The 16202-nt window shown below is 52.3% G+C and overlaps 7 protein-coding genes across 7 annotated transcripts; 3 read left to right on the plus strand and 4 right to left on the minus strand.

Annotated features, from left to right (window-relative positions):
* Window positions 1-31: 31 nt before the first annotated feature.
* BJX68DRAFT_234893 (uncharacterized protein) lies at window positions 32-1036 on the minus strand (the record flags this gene model as incomplete). Its single annotated transcript, XM_071039811.1, has 1 exon — window positions 32-1036. A coding segment is annotated over exon 1 (437 nt), but the record flags the coding sequence as incomplete, so codon positions are not given.
* A 118-nt stretch (window positions 1037-1154) lies between these two features.
* hexA (putative Woronin body protein HexA) lies at window positions 1155-3928 on the plus strand (the record flags this gene model as incomplete). The annotated part of the gene is made up of 3 exons (XM_071045302.1): window positions 1155-1326; window positions 2122-2443; window positions 2851-3928. The coding sequence occupies 3 exons, from the start codon at window positions 1155-1157 to the stop codon at window positions 3926-3928; spliced, it is 1572 nt and encodes a 523-aa protein (XP_070900166.1).
* Window positions 3929-5005: 1077 nt separating this feature from the next.
* On the minus strand, window positions 5006-7489 carry BJX68DRAFT_60506 (putative transcriptional regulator (Cti6)). The gene is made up of 4 exons (XM_071049482.1): window positions 6760-7489; window positions 6259-6540; window positions 5955-6205; window positions 5006-5892 (listed from the first exon to the last, which is right to left on the minus strand). Exons 1-4 carry the CDS (start codon window positions 7344-7346, stop codon window positions 5189-5191), a joined length of 1824 nt encoding a protein of 607 aa, XP_070900167.1. The 5' UTR covers window positions 7347-7489; the 3' UTR covers window positions 5006-5188.
* Window positions 7490-9116: 1627 nt separating this feature from the next.
* BJX68DRAFT_234905 (uncharacterized protein) lies at window positions 9117-9629 on the minus strand (the record flags this gene model as incomplete). Its single annotated transcript, XM_071039812.1, has 1 exon — window positions 9117-9629. A coding segment is annotated over exon 1 (194 nt), but the record flags the coding sequence as incomplete, so codon positions are not given.
* Window positions 9601-12004, plus strand: BJX68DRAFT_60565 (uncharacterized protein). Its single transcript, XM_071049483.1, has 2 exons — window positions 9601-10567; window positions 10619-12004. Exons 1-2 carry the CDS (start codon window positions 9799-9801, stop codon window positions 11530-11532), a joined length of 1683 nt encoding a protein of 560 aa, XP_070900169.1. The 5' UTR covers window positions 9601-9798; the 3' UTR covers window positions 11533-12004.
* Window positions 12005-12475: 471 nt separating this feature from the next.
* Window positions 12476-13252, plus strand: BJX68DRAFT_265694 (MARVEL domain-containing protein; the record flags this gene model as incomplete). The annotated part of the gene is made up of 1 exon (XM_071045303.1): window positions 12476-13252. The coding sequence occupies one exon, from the start codon at window positions 12476-12478 to the stop codon at window positions 13250-13252; it is 777 nt and encodes a 258-aa protein (XP_070900170.1).
* A 240-nt stretch (window positions 13253-13492) lies between these two features.
* Window positions 13493-15488, minus strand: BJX68DRAFT_265695 (GATA-like domain-containing protein; the record flags this gene model as incomplete). The annotated part of the gene is made up of 4 exons (XM_071045304.1): window positions 13493-14358; window positions 14469-15105; window positions 15156-15325; window positions 15383-15488. The coding sequence occupies 4 exons, from the start codon at window positions 15486-15488 to the stop codon at window positions 13493-13495; spliced, it is 1779 nt and encodes a 592-aa protein (XP_070900171.1).
* Window positions 15489-16202: the final 714 nt, after the last annotated feature.

Below are 16202 nucleotides of genomic sequence, written 5' to 3' on the forward strand. Positions count from 1 at the left end.
TTTTTTTTTTTTTTTTTTTTTTTTTTTTGGAGGGGCATACAACGCCTCTTACCCTTCATTTTCCTGTCCTTTTATTCCCCCAATACGGTTTTAATATCTGTTGCACTTTACTAGAAGCCAGTTGCTGTCTGCGACAGCAAGGATAGTGCTGATTAATACTGTGACTTCTCTTTCTTTTTATATTTTCTGATGAGCATTCTGATACCCTCGCTTGACGGGCAATACTCTGCCCCGGTTGGCTTATGTCATATACGAAATGAACTCTTGGAACTTCACTGGCTTAATCATTTACCATTTTGCTCTTTTCTAGTGAATATGTTTGGCTATAACATCTGAAAAGAGCTTTGGGGAGTTGGAATGATATAGAGAACGAGTCTGGGCGTCCTATTACTAATGATATGAAATTGGAGTTTGGCATAGAATTGATCTCCTCTGAATTGAACAAACCTGGGGTACTCCGTAGATACAGATTATGGAGTACATTTTCGACAAACTGTAATTCGCACTTGCGATCTTTGTTGTCTGTTGATGAACTTGACCCCTCGGGGACCTGGGGAGATTTCACTCTGGATGTTGGCAGCGCAACAACCTCGGGACGGAATCTACCTCCACCCCGATCGCTGGATCGAGGCTCCACCACCCACACGGCAACCGAGCCGACAGCCAGCCACATCAACCTGGTCTCGGTTGTCAGGACTCCGGCGCTTGGAAAAGAGCGCATTGAGTCTGGACCCCATGGCTGGGGTCCATAAAGCGAAAGGCTGGGCGAGTCATGACAGGCATTATTGGAGAGGTGAATGAGAAACAGCGAGGTTGGCGGGCTTTCTCACGGATTGATCATCTGGCATTGGCGCTGGCCAGCACCGAGCTGGTTGCTGGAGCTGGAGCCTAGCGCTCGGCCCTGATTGCCCTGGACTCAGTGGCAAGCTTGCTCACGGTGGAGCCGCGAACGAAGCTGAACTCTCGAAAGTCTTGAAGCAAGAGGAGGTGGGGCGAAGGAAACTGGACGGATCGCCAATGGTAACGGACCACGCACGAGGTTGGGCCTCACACATTTAGAACTAGATCCACGAGCTGCTCACGCTATAATCTATCTGATGAGTCTCATCAATTGGGAGGCGAGTTTCAGAGTCGTCTTCCTAGGGTAATTGATAATGAGGGTGGTTGGGCTGACGACAGAACAGGCCAGAAAGGCTCGACCAGCCCGTGGGTGGGCGATTGGACCATCGCCTGTCGATCGGCTGAAGCTCAGCGGAGTCAGCGCTAAATTCGCTGCTTCGCATCAGCAGAACCCCCGATTCGTCCCGGGCTGTTGCCATGGTGATGGTGTGATGTGGCTGGGATGAGGAGTGAGATTGGGGAGCTGTCGACCTAGAGAGGCCAGAGATTGGGGGAATCGGCTTTTCTGAGCGGTGCTTTTGATCGAACGGTGATCCTGGTGCTGCATGTGATAAGGTGTGGGTTTCGCTGCTTTTCTTACTCTTGCGCCCTGTCTGGTCAGCTTGGGATTTGCTGGTAGTGTCAATTGCAGTGGATGTTGATCTGGCTGCAGCGGTGCCTGGAGTGGTGGGTTTTCTATGCTGGTAAACGGTGTTCCGTTGTAGTCGACTGCGCATGGGATGGAATGTGGGCGTAATTCAAGACTCGTACTAACAGCTGATGCCGAGGAGGTTCAATTGATTCAGATCAACTCATCTGGCGCTGGATGAGGAGAGTGCAAACCAGATATCGGCAGCAGCAGGCACAGAGAGGCTGGCCCAATCAGGCAAGGCGCGGTAAACAAAGCGCGTGTCAACAACAACACCCAGTGGACGCTGCATATCTTAAAGCTGCTCGTCGCTCGCCTCGTTTCTTCTTCCTCTCCTTCTTCCTCTTTCTTCACTCTCCATCCTCACATTCCCATCTCACATTCCAGCTGTTAAGCTTATCTTACATTCCTCTTCCCCAGGAATTCTCCGCAATTGCAGTCGAGCATAGATCTATCTCAGGTCTATCTTGTACTTACACCCTCGACTCTCACGAGAAAGACTTCCCCTGTGAAAAGTCTTTTCTTGTCTCATCTTCCGAGTTGTTATTCTTAACAGTTCGGGAGAGATTCGAGAAAAGACGCTCAAAGGACAGCCAATCTGGACTTTGACGCCCGCGTCCCCATCCCCTTCAGTGTCTTCCCGTCGTCGTACCGGAGTGACGCTGTTCCTGAGACTACTCTTGTTACTGAAAGGGTAGAGGGAGAAGTCAACCTCGATCGCACTTCGCACGTCGAACGGGAAGATACTCGAACCTCTGCTCCTCTCCCCGACCCTCGTGTCTTCGGAAAGGAAGAAGTCGATCTTCGCTTCGAACGTCGCTCAGAACGCCGAGGAGGTGACGAAGGTTTTACCGTTGTCGCCGACGAACGTGTGCAGTCAACTCGCTATCCCGAGGTCGACCTAGCTCGTGAACGGTATGTGTGCACAGCATGTTTTCTTTTTCCGTGTGTTTACAATCCTGCTCGGCTTTTGGGCGCCTATGAAACCATCCAAGTGGAGAGCCCAAGGAGCGGTGTCACCCGCGCTCCTCCAGTTGGACATCTCGACTTCCCCAATGGGCTGCAGTGGCTGCAGGCTAGAGCTGTCTAGTCCCTCCGCTAAATTACGTGGCACCAAAACAAAAACAAATCCAATTGTCCCAGCCCCAAATAAAAACAATCCAATCACACCTCTGTCCCTGCCACCGCGTCTTGCTTCCCTCGTGTCTTTTGTTTACTTTTACTTGACCTGACCTTCCCTTGGCTCACCTTGCCTCACCTCACCTCACCTTGCCTTGACTTGAGCCATTGACCCCCCATCTGACATCTTATCTTACCCTTAGCTACCGTGAACAACAACCCACCTCGTCTCGCTACCAGGACTACTACCAGGAAAGGCAGCAGACCTACGACAAGACCCTTGAGACTCAGCTTGACATCACCGAGCGTGATTATCGCCGTCGCACCGACCCTACCTACGACGTCGCAGTCTCTTACGACCGTCGCTCCCAAGCTCCTGTAGAGTCCTACGAAGGCCCTCAGAAGCACACCGCCGAGGTTTCCTACAGCCGCTCAGGTGCTTACGATACCTCTTACGAGCGCACCTACCAGCCTCCTACCCTCGAAGTTCCCCGCGGAGACTCTTACACCAGCCGTCAGGTTAGCGTAGAGACTCTTAAGCCTACCCCTGCTCCCGCCAACACAAACGTTAAGATCCTGAAGACTACTACCGTAGTTGATCATCCCCCAGCTCGCAAGATGGGTTACTACGACGACGACGGTAACTACCACTCCTTCCGTCGTGGTGTGGAACGCGCTGTGGACCGCATCACGCACCCCTTCCACCACAAGCACCATGATCACCACGATCGCGAAGATGTAGTTATCACTGACGAACGCGGCCCAGTTCGTTTCCGTGAGGGTGTCCGTGAGGATGTCCGCATCATCGAGCCCCGTGGCGGCCCCAACACCTCCGCCGAGACCGTTCCGATCCCCTGCCACTTTGTCCGCATCGGTGATATCCTGGTCCTCCAGGGTCGTCCCTCCCAGGTGATCCGCATCTCAGTCTCTCCCCAGACTGGCCAGCACCGCTACCTCGGTGTCGACCTCTTCACTCGTGAGCTCCACGAGGAGTCCAGCTTCATCTCCAACCCTTCCCCCTCGGTTGTTGTCCAGACCATGCTCGGCCCTGTCTACAAGACCTACCGCATCCTTGACATCCGTGATGACAACCGCATTGTCGCCATGACCGAGAGCGGCGACGTCAAGCAGGGTCTCCCCGTCGTTCCCCAGGGCAGCCTCTACCAGCGCATCCGCGACGCCTTCCGTGAGGGCCGTGGCTCTGTGCGCGCCCTGGTCATTAACGATGGTGGCCGTGAATTGGTTGTTGACTTCAAGGTGATCCACGCCTCCCGCCTGTAAGCGGTTTTCTTACTCCCCCTCCAAATCGGGACTAGTCTTCCCGACGACCAGGGGTAAGTAACCAAACTTTTGACAACTTTGTACTGGCGACGGCGGCGTATCATCTGACGTCATCCTCCTTTTCTGATATGTTGTCTTTTTTTTTTTTCTCTCTTTTGTTTCATTTCCTTGCGCTACGAGCACGATCATTGATGACTGGACAAATAAATAACCCTACTAAGCAAGCTTGTATCTGACATGTATGTGGGAATTGTATGCAACGATGGGAATGGCCTGTTTGGAACGAACCTTTTTGTATCATGGGCCTTTTTCTTGTATGTAACAATCTTAATGGAATGTAGATTGTTTGATTTCCTACTCGCCTTCTTTTCTCTCTTAGATCTCTAACAGGTGTCAGCACTTCTCCCGCTTACCTGACGCTTCTGCAGCCTGCGTAAGTTTACTTGATGGATTGTCTCATGCAGCAAGCACTTTGTATGGAGTAACTCTCGTTCCCTATCAACAGACATACCCAACAGCGAATACTCAGGAGGCAAGCACGAGTTCATTGAGCAAAGACTTATTTATCCATACATTTACTATGATAGCAAATCTGTAATAGGCGCCAAAGACATCAATCACACCACTCCTTGACAAGACGCCTGAAAACATTTGAAACAAAGACCAGGACATTAAACCTCCAGCAGAAGCCCGCAATAAGTAAGAAGCCAAGATGGTAGAGGGTGTCGAATAAAAGAGTCATGGATAGGTGATATAGCCCGAGGTATCCAACAAGAGAAGATCACTTTCAGCCAACGCCGTGCATGGGAATGTTCGCCAGAGTTTGAGGAGGGACGATGGAATGACTCCAGTAAGCAAGCAAGCAACCAAGAGATTCGACAGACCAAACATCATGTTTTGGGAATGGAGAAACAGAGACGTGAGGGCATATGTGGAGAATCAAGTAAGAGAATGAGAGATATATGTATGTAGCAAGAATGAAATGAAGCAAGAGAACCGCGCCGGTCTCGAAAGGAGAGAGAAGAAAACGCCGCTTCCGATGTTCCGTTTAGTGTAACTGTTGTTCCTGAAGTAAAGCAGCAAGGCCGTGGTTTATTATACATGTCCGTCTTACATCTGTATGGACGGTATAGGTTGGGTTGGGGTATCGTAGGTAGCTTGGCATGAAACATAAGTCGGGAGTATGTGGAGGGAGGTTGGGTTGCATAAAGATTGAGGATGATAGAAAGATTGCGCAAGATGTGATGGGTTAGGTTCTTGTCATCTCTCTCCGAACTTGCCGTATTCTTGCTGCCACTTGAGGAGATGGCGGGTGAGTACGTCCATCATTTCGAGGCTGCTCAAATCCTTGAAGTCCTTTTCGGTAGGCAGTTCAGCGGACCCTGCGCCACCATCAGCAGTGCCTGAGGATCCCCCATCGACACTGTTTGAAAGAGCACCTCCCTGTAATTCGGCAACTGCCCTAAGGAGGATGCTTCCCGTTCCATTGGGGCGTTCGCCGTTACCAGGGGGTGTCGTACTCTCACCGGCGACAGCCATTTCGACCTGCATTCTTGATATGAACTCAAGAATTGCTGCAACACGCCTCTTCATCTCGTTCATCGTCGTCCGTTGATGAACGTAGCGGGGTCGACTTGGCTTTCCCGTATCGGTGCCGTTTACCGGCGTTCCAGCAGAGCCGATCCTTGGTGAGTCTCCGCCCGTTTCAAGAGACTGCCCGCGGCGTGGGGAATTGCCTGTGTTCGAGTCGGTTCCCGTGCCATTGACATCTCGATCCCGAGTGTATTGATTCCGGCCTACACGGCCACGTCTTGCAGGTGGTCGTCCGGACTTGCGTGTAGAGGGACGTATGGGTACAGAGTCGGGAGCAGGTACTGAGGGTTCTGGACTTGGTGGGTGTGAGATTTCAGCCTCAATCGGAGTCGGCTTCGTCGGTGATTCCATTTCATGATCTGAATCAGCTCCTGGTGATTGTTAGCTGGCCGACTTCCCGACACACGGATCAGTTGTTCTAACGCACCTTCACCTTTCCGTCTATCGGGCCTTCCTTTTCGTCGGCCTGCAACCTCTGCCGGCTCTGGTTCCGGTTCTTCTGGCTCCTTTGTGTCCTTTTCACGCTGGCCACGCGACGTGGCTCTTTGCTTCCTATTACCGTTTGTAAGTGGTTTTGATTTCGACTCATCGTCTGAAACAGCCGGAGAGGCTGGGTTGCTCTGTTTCGAGGTAATATCCGGGGACGGAGAGGTAGTTCGCGGTCGTTTTGCGTTTTGTCTGTGACTAGAAGCCCCACAAGTCAGAAAAAGTTCGCAGTTGATGGATGCATGACATACGCTTCACTGTCGCTCCGGCTTCTCTTGGACCTCCGAGAGCCTTCTTCTCCATCGCCTTGATTGTCCTCCTTGCTTTCTTCGATGGCCCGTCGTATCTGTTCCTCTTCGTCGTATGCGGCGTCCCGGCTGTTCATGGTGGATCGCCGCTTAGGATTCGGGAAAGTATCCGAATTTCGCGATCTCTGTTCCTTCGACCGCTTGGCATTATCGCGCGAAGAATCTCGTGAGGTGACCGCAGAGGAGGGGATAGGAGCGACGGGTAGATACTGAGAGGAATATTGCCTGCGTGACCGTAAGCGAAAGAGTTCCATTTCCACCAGCGTCAAATGGGTCCTGCTTATGAGGGGTATCATGTTGGGATACTGGAAAGGCTTCGGGAAAAAGAAATCACAAGGCAGAGTTTGGGTCGGCGCCTATTCCAGTGATGCCCATGCTCAACGACGAGCTGACGTGCCAGTGCAAATCGACAAATAAGCACAACTAAACGAAAGACAAACTCACCCATTCATCTCGCTCCTAATACTATGCAGATCCTTTCGGCACTCTTCGCAAAAATACTCGTCGGGGCTCATCGCCTCATCCATGATCCCGACACAGCCACCATGCTGCCAAACTTTGCAGGAATCACATTGAATGAACATGCTGCCGATTTCATCTGACAACAAATCGGACGAGTCTGCGGAGATATTGAGGGGATTTTCATCTTTAATCAGGCCTCGCGCACCATTGCGACCGAGAGCCTCCCTCCGAGAGGAGGGAAGGCCGGGGTAGTCCTGTTGTCCACAGAGACACCGCGTAATCTCTTCTTCATCCTCCTCCTCATCGTCTATATCATCGTCCTCCCCATCGGTACGCTTGGAGAGAGGATCGATTTCGTCATCGCCTCGGGCGCGTTGGCGCTGCCGCGTCTCGCGAAATTCGGGTTTATCCGCATCGTCGATCGACTGGGAGCGTGGGGAGGGGTTCTTGTGGTTTGACCTCGTGCTTCTTTCTCGTGTCATGGAGTTTGAGGAGCTCGATGAATTTGTATGCTGAATTGCTGGCGAAGGTTGCGAGGTACGGGCTCGAGACGAGCGACGGGGGCTCATTGTGGAGGGGACAGCTCAAGACGGCGAGAATAAGAATAAAATGCGGCAGAGTCGGTATAAAAGACCATCAACGCCGAATAAAAATCTCGAAGCTGCCAATGTAATCGGATAAGGGACGTATAGTAGCAATAGCTGCCAGTAGGCGAGCTGTCGCAGAGGGTTGGAGAGCTGGAAGGTTTCCAGCGACTCGTACAGAGGGTAAAAGGTGACGCAGGGGAGAGAAAGTCAAAGGTGAATGGCGGCAATTGAGGAAGAAATAGCAAGAGGACGGAGTTGAAGCTCAAACCATGGCCAGAGACTACATAGTAATCGTCGGATTTGAGGGAGGGGTTGGACACGCAGAAGAGAGGAGGGAAAAAGAGCGAGGGAGACTGATATGGGAGGACGCAAAGCAGAGCCGGAGCCAGAGACACGGATCGGGAATCGCTCACTTTTTCTGCGCGGGAAGCAAGTATTGGTCCGCATTCCCTTTCCCCGCTCTCTCTTCTCCTCTGCTTTCCAGCTTCTGCGTTGCTGATTCCATCCGAGAATGCACTTGATTTTATCCCAATGTCTTGAGAAAAATGCTCGATCGCTGTTTCTTCCGCAATCTGCGACGACTTGGTTGTGATCGCATGTGGTGATTGCCTTTGCTCTTTCATTCCGGCGTGAAAACCCCGCTTACCCACTGATGCATTCTAGGAACTAGTAACAACCCTCCTCCTTGTCTTCCCACTTCTCAACAGACGACCTTACAGTCCGAACTTACTTCCCCATATCGCGTACGGTTGCAATGGGTCGTTGCATGAGACTCTGGAGGTAGCCGGTGCGTCTTTCTGCAGCGCTGATGGCTCTCTTGAAGGACTAAGCTGCCAATCCCGATCGAAGAGATAGACGAAGTGGACTTTGGCCTGGCAGTCTCCGTGACTTGCGAAATTTGCTGCAGCATAACCCAGTGATGCCCTTCGGCTGGCGCATTGCACCCCCGACTGGGGAGATCGACTTGAGGGACGCCATCCCAGAAGTGTATCAAAGCAACACTGCTTTCAACGTTCGGATGTGTACACTGAGACCGAGAATCATACGCAGCTTTCCATAGCGTTGATATGACCTACATTGCATAAAACAGTAGGAGGAAGCGAGAACCTATCGGGATGCAGGTGGGATAGGACGGAACGTGACTGTCGTACATTTGGGTTTCAGATTGTATACACGGACCACTGCCAGGTCGACTCACGGAGATCGTCCGAGTAGCCTCAGGAGCTGCAGTGTGCTTCCGATATGCCAGCATCGTGATCGAGTGACCGTTCGCTGACGATTAGTGGAGGGAGCGCGCAGCCCTTGCAGGGGTACATGGGATAACCAGGGACGGACAACGCGGCGGGCAGATCATATAACGTAGTCATTGTAGTCGGCGAGCTTCTATCGTATCTAAATGCGATATCAACTTTCTTGACCTGTTTTCGAATGATATTGGTGGTTCTATAGCCTCAGGCACCGAGGTGTCTGTAGTTCCTAGAAAAGAATCTCAGAGTTGGTGACATGCGTTTTAAAGCACAAAAAAAGCACAGCTTAATTGAACACGAGATTCATAATATAAAAAACTCGCTCTTTAGAAGTTGACTCGGTGGCTTCTGCTGCCGTTACTGATCAAAAGTCACCACTTACTTCTTCCATACAGTATTGCAAACCCCACGTCGGCGTTCGCTTCCACCGCCTCCCACTACGCAGGGCCCCCTTAGTGTACTTCTCGGTTTCGTCTCGTCCCTCTCCTTTCCGCTACGTTTGTCAGGTGCCGATCGGGTGTCATTCTCTCCATCAAAAAAGTTTGCATGGGGACTACTGCTGGGGGATGTTCAATATCTGTAAGTGTGATTCTCAATCATGTCGTTTATTGGCTTTTCTTTTTTCCTTTCCCTTCGCTTCTGCGTTGTCGGCCTTTTCCCGAATTGTGCCCTCCCACCTGCCAGCAAGCACAAACACGGACATGACTAAGAAGCTGACTTGAAGGATTATTTTCAGGTCTTCTCCCTGTCTTCCCTCCGCTCCGTTATCTCGATCCGGATTTAGTACCATATTTTCCCATCTTTAGATAATATTCGAAGTGGGTGACCGATTGGGACGAACCCTGGAGGCCATTTGCAACTCCGAGAAGGATTAAACGAAGGCTTACAAGGAAGAGGTCGAGGAAACAGACTGTGGATATTACCAGACTGGACGGACGGAACCAACAAAAGGCCTCACTCGGCTGTGGCTGTAGAGGCCGACACAGTCAATAGTTTCGCATAATGACTGCTACGCTGAGTATGTTCTCTCGTGACCTCATTGAACAGTAGTCTCTGGATCTGCTGGACAATCAAACACCGCCCCCGGAGCTAGTTGGCAGACCTAAGAGGCTGAGATGGAAGGAGAGAAGCAAACGGAGGGGGTCTGATGGCCGTTCAGTTGCTGATACTGTCCTCCTGCAGATGGGATGTTCAATTCGGCTCCAGATACACCGTCGCCCGTCTATCCCGACAGACTGATCCGTCCCCTCCCCAAGCGTCCACTCCGGTCCCGGTTGTCCTCCGAGGCCGCCGATTCAATCCTGTACCCTCCTGCTCCACCGGCAACGCAGCTCTTTTACGGAGCGTTGTCCAACGGGGATGTAGCAAACGAGTCCAAAGTATATGTGCAACAGGGCGATGGTCGCGATCAGAGTCCCGACGGAGACCACAATATTCCTTATGAGAATGGCGTTGACTTGGACAGCGGCGACGAAGATGGACCTGTGGTAGTCCGACGGAGTGCGGGTTTTCGTGGGTCGTCCCTGTCGCCTACGCCTCCTGGCGCGCAACACCAACCACTTCCCAGCAACGGGAAAGGGCAACCGGCCAAGTCCTCCCCGACCGGCCCTGACGGATACGACGCATTTGAGAACACTAACAACAAGAAAAAGCGCAAGATACCAACACCCGGTAACTTGGGCAGTCATCACTCTTCTTTGTCTCCCGAATTTGCTACGATGGGATTAGCAAACTCTGCTCAAAACCCCTCGGTATCATCTGGCGATGGGGGCCATGTAAGTACGTTTTACGGTACTGGAAGCCCCGCATCTCCGGTGGGCAATGGGATATCGGGTTCCGGCAGGGGCCGACTTGGTCGGCAAGGGAGACGATCTTCAGTACACGGGCATGGTACTTGGTCACAAGGTCGGACTCCAGGTCGTCGGGACGGGCCGTTGTCTTCGCCGGGGCCAAATGGTAACCGAATTCGAGACCTCTTACCGATCTTCTTTGCTAACAGTCCGCTAGGAGAGTCTGCGCGGAATCATGGTATCATCTCCGCAGCCATTGCGAATGCTGCCGCCTCGGCGTTCTCCTCATCGCCATATCGGGGCTCACCTCAAGGTAGCATGCTCGAACAGCAGTCTACCCCGACGAGGACGCAGTTCACCTTTACGTGCGAGTCCGACTCCTCCAAAGGCATGGCAATGCATGCACAAACGTCATACCCACAACATCGGCCACCCGTTACCCAGCCGCCAACAGGGCAAAATTCGCGGTTTTCAACACAAGCAACGCAGACGAGCCCGACTGTGCCATCACAGGCGAGCGCAAACACTCAACAGCAACAACCACAGCACCCAGCTGGGTCTGTAGAACCGGCCAACGTGGAGAGAAAGAAGAAGCGTTCGCCCGGGAGCATATATGCGTTGGCTGCGCGTCAACGAAAAATCCAGCAACAATATGCAAACCTCCACCATCCGCCCACTCTCGAAGACATTTGGATCTGTGAGTTTTGCGAGTATGAGAGCATTTTCGGGCGACCACCAGAGGCTCTCATCCGTCAATACGAGATCAAGGACCGGAAAGAGCGCAAGCGGCTAGCGGAGAAGAAGCGGCTGTTGGAAAAAGCTAAAATGAAGGGACGCAAGCATAAGAAGGCGCCTAAAAATACATCAAAGCATGCTAATGCCCATCATGCATCCTATGACCAGGGGTATGACCGGGCATCGGCTGATCATTCTTCACTTGGCGGGGGAGGACAGCATGACGATGAGTACCAGGGGCCTGAGTACGACGATGAAGCGCCAGCTGCAGCCGCACCAGCTGCTCCAGCGGGGACGTTCAAACCGCCGCTTCCCCCTGGAAGCGCGGCCAAGAAACCAACTGCCACTGGGTCAGGGGGAAGAGGAGTGATGGAAGGAGGCGTGGAGCCTCCCTGACAATAGATGAGGAGGTGTGCCTTTGGGTAATGTGTTGCATTGGGTTGAGTTTACTTTTTGATTTACCCACATTTGGTCTTGCATGGTCGATTAGCCTTTGTCATTTGTATCCACGAATCTCTGCTCCCATTGTCTTTTTGATCAGCGTCATGTCAACGATCACGCATGCAATCTTTCAGGTGGACATAGGTGTTTAATTATTGGTTGGTGTTGAAACAAAACAGGGGGTGTCTCTGTATGTTTGTCGGAGAGTACGAGTAGACTTGGAGAGACGGTAGCTTATGGCCATCTATGAATAGGTCATGTCTAATTGAATCTATCTTTAACTTGGATCCCGGCGACTAAATCGGGCCTGAGAGCCTAGTTCGGGCGATCTCGTCCAGTCGATTGGGCGGGTCGTCGGGTCCCCGCGACGGCGCTTCGACGACCACCAGCAGCGGCTCAAACTCACTGTTGCAGGCTTTGGCGCGCGCGAACCACAACAACGATGTGTTTCAGAATGATACTCGGACAAAGAATCAGTGGCTGGCAGAGCTTTGGACTATGGAGCTGTCAATCCTGGGTCTGACACGCAGTTCTTCAGCAGCTGGTCTTAGTCCATTCAATAATGAGCAGTGCCTTGTATGCTTCAGACAGCAATAAGATATAAAGCAGAAGTTCCTGCAGCTGTCTCAATATTCATTCTTCAGCCCAGCTTCACTCTTTCGACTCCAGACTCCGTTTCATTTTCCTTTTCATCTTCTCTTTCTTTTCTTTGTTCACTTCCTCTCTTTCCCAGGCGGACAATACTATATCTTGCGCTAGCGCATCCCATCCAATCTTTCCACATCTAGACTCGTCTTTTTGTATACATCTTTTGGCACTCCTACTCGAAGTAGGCACAACCAACGCTCCTTCCTTTTGCATCTCATTACCATATAAAGACTCTCAACCCACCTCCATAATGTGGTTCGTCCTCTTCAAAATCTTCCGCTTCGGCTACTCCGAGACCAAAAAATACAAAGCCAAAAAGGCCCAACAGCAACAACAACAAGCTGGAACACAGTTCCAACAACCGCCATTCCCAAACGCCTACTTCCAAAACCCACACCCTACCGACCTATCCCGCGGCCCCGTCCCCGGTGGACCAGAAAGCTACGCAATGGATCCCCTCCCAATCCAGACCCCTCCCCCCTCAGCTCCTCTCAGCAAGCGCGCCAAAGCCAAAGACCTCCTCTCTCTCATACTCGCCATCGCGCAGTTTGCCTTTGGCCTCGCCGTCATCGGCCTCTACAGCCAGGACATCACCGCAGCCCGCAACAAGGGCGACTCCGCGCCCTCGCGCTGGGTCTATGCCGTCGTCGTCGGTTTCCTCTCTACCTCGTCTGCGCTCGTTTACCTGGTTCTCGGGTGGTGGTGGCAGAAGCGGTCGAAGTCGGCTCTTGCTGTCCGTGAGAACCTCTTCCTTCCGCTGTTTGCGTGGGAGACTGTCCTGGTGATTCTGTGGCTGGTTGTCTTTGGGATCTTCGGCGAGATGTATATTGGTGTTTATCATGTTGGAGGAAATGATGGTGGGGAGGCCAAGGTGACAAGGATGCGCAGGGCCGTTTGGGTGGTCTTGACGTGCTTGGTTATGTGGGCTGGGTCCGCGGGTTGGAAAGGGTTGAGGTGGTGGAAGGCTAAGGGGAGGAAGGAATCGGGCGAGGGGGATGGGATGTCGAGTGAGAAGGAGATGGTTTGATCGGATTGCGTCTTTGCCTGAGCAAGGTCGGAGGAGTCATGGCTGATGCTGGATAGAATATTGTGTTGTACTTGTGTTGAGCAAGACATTGCTGGCTGGCTCCAGCGGATCGGTGTTCTGGTTTAGGGTTTGGGGGCTGCTGTTGATAAAGTTTTTCTTGCATGATTGGCATTATCGGTAATCATCTTGATATTGACTCGGGGTATTCTTGGGCGTACAAAAAAGAAAAATTCAAGCTATTCATCTAGTTTCCTCATTTCCATTTTCATTCTCGTCCCCCTCTCCCCCGCTCTCCCCCTTAAGCCCATCCTCAATCTCACTACTTGAAAGCCTCTGCCGTCGATTCTCCTGAACCATCAGACTAATCTGGCTAGGACCCTGCGGCAGCGATAGAGCGAGAGGCGTCTGATATGACATGGCAGTCGTCGTAGGCCCCTCAACTAGCGAAAACGAGTCCGTATCCATCCCCGGACTATGGCTATGGCTGTTCCCAACGAGGAGAGAAGTCCCCATGCTACTTGCCACGGATGGGATTCCCTGCGACTGCGAATCGCCGAACCGCGAGGGCGAGATGGTTTCTGCTGTGCCTGTTCCCAGTGTTGTAGATGTAGGTAGAGCGGGGTCGAGACCGGAAAATGCACCACCAGTTCTCCCGGCGCCGTTATCGCCATCAGTTGTAGGAGTCGAAGTGCCGCGAGGCTCCGCCCCATCGAACCCAGCCGCCCCAGTCCCTGAACTACCCTCCCCCAGCGACTTCGACATCTGCATCTGCCAATACTCCTCCGCAATCCTCTTCTGCTCCGCAAACCGCGTGCGAAAGTCCTTCTCAACAAGAGTGTAACTGCTCGGGGGCTCGTAGTTCTCCTCGGAGAGGTGGCGAACGTCGAAGGAGCGGCAGGCCGTTGTAGAAAAGAAGCCGACGAGTGGGCGTTCGCCGCGGAAGGGGAGGCGGCCGAGTGGGGTTTCTTTGTGTAGGAGGTCTTTTAGTTTGGCGAGGAAGGCTGGTGGGATTTCCTTTTGTTCGTCAGGGAAGAGGTAGAAGGGGCGTTTGTGGTTGGGGTCTGCGATTAGGTCTTCGTATTCGGTTGTGTTTGTGGAGGTTCTTTCTGGTTGTGTTAGGTTAGTTTCCTGGTATGGTGCTCGGTAAGGTTGGGTGTGGGTAGCAAAGGTGGGTTAGAGAGGGGCGTGAAGTGGATGTATGTAGGTATGTATGTACCTTCAGGTGGTGTATCATCAACTATTACTTCTTCATTATCAAGTGGATGTGGTGGAAGTTGCACAGGTTGTGTGGGCTGGGTGATCTTGTTGCTTTGAGGTGCGACTTCAGCTGATGATCCAACACTCCATTCAGCCTCCTGAACTGGAGGCTCAAACGGGGGTTCTGCAATCGTGCTGACGGGCGATGGGAGATCCGAGTCAGGGGAATGCGCGCGCGTAGAACATGCCGAAGACTGCTGCGATGACTTGCGGCGCATGAGAACAGGTCGTCGCTTCGCACCCTTCGCCTTGCTCGGAACGACAAAAGCCTTTTTCTGGCCCTGGCGGTTGACTTGCTCACCAAACATAATCGGACGAGAAGGAGGAATGGGTGTTAGCGGGTTAGAGGGCTTGCGCGTAACGCTCTGGCCACCCAGCCCCGTGAGCAAGAGTCGGGTAGTCTTTTGCGTTTCCCCATGGGAGGAGCTGTTCGATTTCTTGAGGATGGGATGAAGAGGTGATTTGCTGGTGCTGGCACTGGCGCTGACAGTAGCCTTTCCGGTGGCGGGAGTAGTAATAGTAGTACTGGTGGTGGTAGTGCTCGGGTGATCTTTCCCATGGTTCAAACCGGACGATGGATGATCGGATTCCTGCATCTGGGGTGTTAGCGATCCATAGTTGCAAATCCCTCATGGAGGGTCTCCACCTTTACTGCTGGCATCAGCGAACTAGGTTCCGATACCTGGAGGAATAGGCGGGCTAGTGTCGATCCAGTCAGTGAGCCGCTGAGGCGCTTGCTGCTCCAGATTCGCCAGAAGAAGTTCTGAAGTCGGAAGCCTTTGTCGCCTTCATGGACTGAAGGTTTTGTGCTATAAGCTGTTGAGAATGTAAGAGTTGGTTCACCTGGCTAAAGGAGATCCTGTGCGAGCTCACCTTTCCATAGTTGTACGATATCGCCAACATCGACGGCATCAATCCCGCCGAGTTCAGAAGTCACTCTGCCAGAGGTAGATACTAGGCCTCTCGGAAGGCTCTCCATGGCGACGAGTATATCGAAGTCGAGCTGGAAGAGAAGTCCAAGTTATGAGAGGGCCAGCGAGGTGAGATGTCAACACGCAGCTACATGATCAGGGCCAGAAAGTCTAACAAGCAAAATCTCCGTGGCAAGGACTTAAGCGAGAGAAAGAGAAAAGGAGGAAAAGTGCACAAGTGTTGTGACTGGCGGTGTAAATAAAGAAGGGAATTGGTCAGAGACCATAACAAACGCAGGCAAGGCAGGGGAGGAAAACAGGTGCACTGTGCAGTTTGAACTGTCGAGTCGCGGTAGGTAGTGGAATAATGAGAGCTCAGGACAGTGACTGGAAGCTGCAAGGGCAGTGGCAAGCAGGTCTTCCCCACATGTACAAATGAGGCAGTAAACCACTCAATAACCGCGCGATGGTTCTGGCAAGACTCTTGACTGTCCGGTGTTATTGTCAACTGGTGAAGTATTTCCTGCAGTGGGCTTCAGCCGCAATCCGGGGTGCAAAGGGAGTCATGCAGACAGATCCGAGTCGGAATATGCAGGAAGGGGAGACGAGGAATATTATTAGGACATTGAGACACGCCCGAAATGTATCATAAATGAGGAACGACAAGTGGATTGAGAAGCTCGTTTTGCTGCCCTATGGCTGCCGAGTCTTACCGATGCTGCCCAGTGAAGTGCAGGTGGAGGCTGTTTGTCCCGCACAACCCAGGAATGTGAGAAAGGAAG

Source organism: Aspergillus pseudodeflectus (genome assembly GCF_044049435.1).
Source record: "Aspergillus pseudodeflectus strain CBS 756.74 chromosome Unknown BJX68scaffold_16, whole genome shotgun sequence".
Taxonomy (NCBI): domain Eukaryota; kingdom Fungi; phylum Ascomycota; class Eurotiomycetes; order Eurotiales; family Aspergillaceae; genus Aspergillus; species Aspergillus pseudodeflectus.